Here is a 4141-nt window from a genome sequence, read left to right on the forward strand (position 1 = left end):
AGAAGAAGAAGAAGAAGAAGAAGAAGAAGAAGAAGAAGAAGAAGAAGAAGAAGAAGAAGAAGAAGAAGAAGAAGAAGAAGAAAGTTTCCCAGAACCTTCAGAACCTTTGCCCCAGTGAACTTCAGATAGACTGTTAACAACTATGGTGAAAGATTTGTACAAAACAGAACAGTCAGAATGACTGACTCTTGAGATGAGGTTGTAGTAGCAAACTCTGTCCCAAACTTGCCTGGCTTCTCAAATGGACATCTTGCATTTGGATTAAAGTAGAAACAGATACATTACAGAATGAATGACCCCAGCAATGAAATGAAGAACATAGTGGAGATAGCTCCTGCTGTGGGCTGAACGTTCTCCTCGAACTTCTCGTGCTGAATCTTAACCACCAATGGGAGAGGTAGAGAATTTTGAAGATGATTAAGTGTGAACATGAGAGAGGTCTGTGGTAGTTTGCACAAGGACACTAGAAAGAGACATCTCCTCACCAGATATCAAAACTCCTGGGGTCTTGATCTCAAAATTTCTAGCCTTCTCCTAATCAATTTCTGTTGCGTAGAAATTGCTCAATCACAGGCATTTTGTGATAGTCGGCCCAGGGGATGGGAGGAGCCCCTGAACACCCGTGTGAGAAGACACACACTCATTCTTGTGCCAAGACTGTCAGGTCCTGGTCATCACCCGGGGCAACTCCCAAGGCCATGTTTGCAGGAATAGCTTTGACAGCGGATGCTGCACTTTCCTTCCACTTGAAGGCTGCTGAGAAGCGATGCTTCCTAAACTTGCATATACTACAACCCACCCTGTGTGCAGCCACTAGCCAGCTCCATACATGTGGCCTGACAAGAATTTGGTTGGGGAAATGACACAGACCAAGAAGAAATTTATGAATGAAGGGTATTTTTGTCTCCAAATCATGATTCTGCTGACAGCCAAACATGAGTGAGAGGCAAGCTTCCCGACTGTAAGGAGGGAACGCCCAGAAGCTTCATATTTTGACACTTGGTGGCACTTACCTGGACTACCAGGAGCTCCAGGAAGTCCTGGTTGTCCTGGGGTCCCTGGAGCACCTCTTTCACAGGAATGACCAGGGGGTCCTGGGATCCCTGGAAACCCAGGACTTCCTTGTCTGCCTTTGGGACCTTTGAGACCTGGAGATCCAGGGTTGCCAGGTGGCCCTGAAAAGATGATGCATTAAGGACACTCATGAGTCCGCACTGTACAGGGGGCCTAGAGCCTCCCTCAGGCATGTCGATTCCAGAAACAAACAATTTGATTCTGACTCTGGGCTCCATGAGCTAACACTCGGAATGAATTTTCATAGCATAGATACGGCTCCGAGTGAGTATGAAAACCACACCTTGCTAAGTGAGTTGCTTGATAAGCTTATGGATGGCTTACTAAGAGGTTACTGAGGGCAGCAAGTGACCATAGGCTTTCCTCATTCTATCACCCTCCACCTCTGCAGCAGATTGCACCCAGGCATATAAGGTGCACCTGATGCAAGCTGCGTGAATGCGCATTTGGTGGGAGGTTTTGTCAGCTCTCCTTTCAAATTTCTATTGGACTTCTGTGGAGTCTGTTAAGACTCAAGCCTCCCTGCTAAGCCCAAGTAGCCAGACCTCACATTGGACTATCTGCCTGGGTCTGGCACTGGCAGTGGCAGGTTACCCAACCCTTGCTGTCAATGGCTTTTGGAGCAAACACAGCCTGGATATAGCTGAGTGGATTAATTCACCGCGACCCCGCATTTGCAAACATGCAGTAAGGGCACAGGTACACGTGTCTGTCTGTGTGTGTGTGTGTGTGTGTGTGTGTGTGTGTAGGTTCATCTAATGTGATCAGTCCTTATTTGTAATCATAAAATAAATGTCCATGCACTTTCTGACTGAAGTGCTACAGTATAAACGTTCTTTCTGGACCAGGCCAAAGCTGAGCAGACATCCTCTAATAGACAACAAAGACCTCATACCTTCAAACCCTGGGCATCCTGGGTAACCTTTGCTTCCTTTCATGCCTGGAACTCCTGGAAGACCCCTATCTCCAGGGGGTCCTGGGTCACCAAACGAAGGGTCTCCTGGGATTCCTTTCTGGCCATCCATTCCAGGAGACCCAGGTGGACCTGGGGGTCCACTAGGGGAGGTCCCCTTTTCGCCTCCAATGCCGGGATCTCCCATGTCACCACGAAAACCTATTCAACAACAATAACAAACTGCTATATGTACTAATATAGATCCAACAGTATAAGGACAATGCTTTGATTAAAAGCCCTAGGCAAGCCGGGCGGTGGTGGTGCACGCCTTTAATCCCAGCACTCGGAGGCAGAGGCAGGCAGATCTCTGGGAGTTCGAGGCCAGCCTGGTCTACAAGATCTAGTTCTGGGACAGGCACCAAAGCTACAGAGAAACCCTGTCTCAAAAAAACCAAAAAAAAAAAAAAAAAAAACAGGCAAGCTTAAGTGGTACTTACATTTCTAGGACTTTAGAGACTCAATAGGTCAATAGGTAATATTCTTTTGCCACTCTATAAGTAACACCAATTGTTATTTATTGTTGCTGTTTTGTCTTTTTAAATTTATTTATTTATGTGTGAAGGCAGACAGGCACACAGGGAAGTCAGGGGACAACTTGTGAGAGACCCAGAGATGGAACTCAAGTCATAGAACCTGGTGGCAAACAAATTTTACTCACTGGGCCAGCCTACCATCCCCCTTCTTAAAAAAATTCTTTTACTTTTATTTGTTTATATTGTTTTTGAGACAGGGTCTCACTCTCTAGCCTAGGCTGCCCTGGACCATCGTAAATATCCCAGGATAGGCTAAAACTCAAGGTGATTCTCCTGCCTCCACATCTGGAGTGCTGGGATGCCAGCTGAGTGCCACTGTGCTAGCCTCCTGACCACCCAGTCCAGACACTGCCCTGGACTGTGTCGACCACACAGTCATGTGACTGCCGACGGCTAAGGATTCCCCCTGGAAGGGGTCTCAGATGCATAGGATTCTGTTCATCTACAAGATGTCACAGCACAGCTGAGGTCTGTGTCACCTCCCTGCCCCCAAAGAATCATCCCTCTATTATCTCCAGATCCCTTGCCATTTCCTTATGGGTGCTCATCTTTAGGAATACACAAAAATTCCTGATGAAATGCTCCCAAGGCAGGGAAAGCCTTTAATTACCAGGTGGACCTGGAATTCCAGGACTTCCTGGCTTGCCCTGCTGGCCTTTCTGCCCATCTGGACATCTCATTCCTGGAGTTCCAGGGGGACCTGGAAACCCCTTCGGACCTAAATAAGAACAAATAAAACAAAGATTCAATTGCACAGAAAAAAAAAACAATCAGGAACAACAACAACAAAAAGGATTCCGAAATGTCCTTTTTAATTGTTTTTTGGAGTATGTCAATTTTATGGAAGTGGAAATGTTTGCCATCATGGGCTACAGAATAGCATTCTGTAGCCATTGTTCCCGGGAAGTGTTTTGTTGTAATTGTCTCAGAGTCTGTACTGTGAGGAATTCCTCCTGGGAGCTTTTCACACACATCACCATTCACATACATTTCAGTACCTTTCATGGCAGGTCTGAAACATAAACCCAAGAGCCTAGCCTGTTCTTTAGGAGAACAAGGTGGTTCCAAGAGCCCACCCTGCTGAAAATGCAGAAAAGGAGCCCTCCATTTTAGATGATAGATAGATAGATAGATAGATAGATAGATAGATAGATAGATAGATGATAGATAGATAGATAGATAGATAGATAGATAGATAGATAGATAGATCGATCGATCATAGGCAAACTGCCTAGTAAAATAAACAAGATTTTCCCTTAAACCTCTGATTTTCTCCCAAGTCAGCTCAGCCAATATAACTTCTGAATTGTAAACTTTGGAGGAGGCACAACTACATGGGTTTATAGCGCAGTGATTTGCTTCCTATAGGCTAAAACTGCTGGCAAGAAATCCAAGTCTTTCATTCATCCCCAGTAAGGTAGCAGTAAAAGAAATGAATACTCAGTGAACCGACCTACAGATGTAGGATTATGTCTCAGAACTCTTGTAGCTTGTGATGAGGGGAACATACTACCCTGTCCTTTGAGCTGAAGCTTGGCCATGTAACTGGCTTTAGCCAATAAGACCTAATTTTTATTAT

General features: G+C 45.4%; 1 protein-coding gene across 1 annotated transcript; it reads right to left on the reverse strand.

Annotated features, from left to right (window-relative positions):
- Window positions 1–6: 6 nt before the first annotated feature.
- LOC126496290 (collagen alpha-4(IV) chain-like) lies at window positions 7–3280 on the reverse strand. The gene is made up of 3 exons (XM_050133820.1): window positions 3173–3280; window positions 1970–2188; window positions 7–1175 (listed from the first exon to the last, which is right to left on the reverse strand). Exons 1-3 carry the CDS (start codon window positions 3240–3242, stop codon window positions 814–816), a joined length of 651 nt encoding a protein of 216 aa, XP_049989777.1. The 5' UTR covers window positions 3243–3280; the 3' UTR covers window positions 7–813.
- Between the last annotated feature and the right edge of the window lie 861 nt (window positions 3281–4141).

Source organism: Alexandromys fortis, unplaced genomic scaffold (genome assembly GCF_014885135.2).
Source record: "Alexandromys fortis isolate MF-2015 unplaced genomic scaffold, M_Fortis_MF-2015_v1.1 scaffold_2411, whole genome shotgun sequence".
Lineage (NCBI taxonomy): Eukaryota > Metazoa > Chordata > Mammalia > Rodentia > Cricetidae > Alexandromys > Alexandromys fortis.

Coding starts and splice junctions, on each gene's coding strand:
- LOC126496290 (XM_050133820.1), bottom strand. CDS start 3,242: ATGAGATGTCCAGATGGGCAGAAAGGCCAGCAGGGCAAGCCAGGAAGT. Junction 2,189..3,172: donor TGGAATTCCAGGTCCACCTG/GTAATTAAAGGC, acceptor GTTGTTGAATAG/GTTTTCGTGGTGACATGGGA. Junction 1,176..1,969: donor AGGATGCCCAGGGTTTGAAG/GTATGAGGTCTT, acceptor TCATCTTTTCAG/GGCCACCTGGCAACCCTGGA.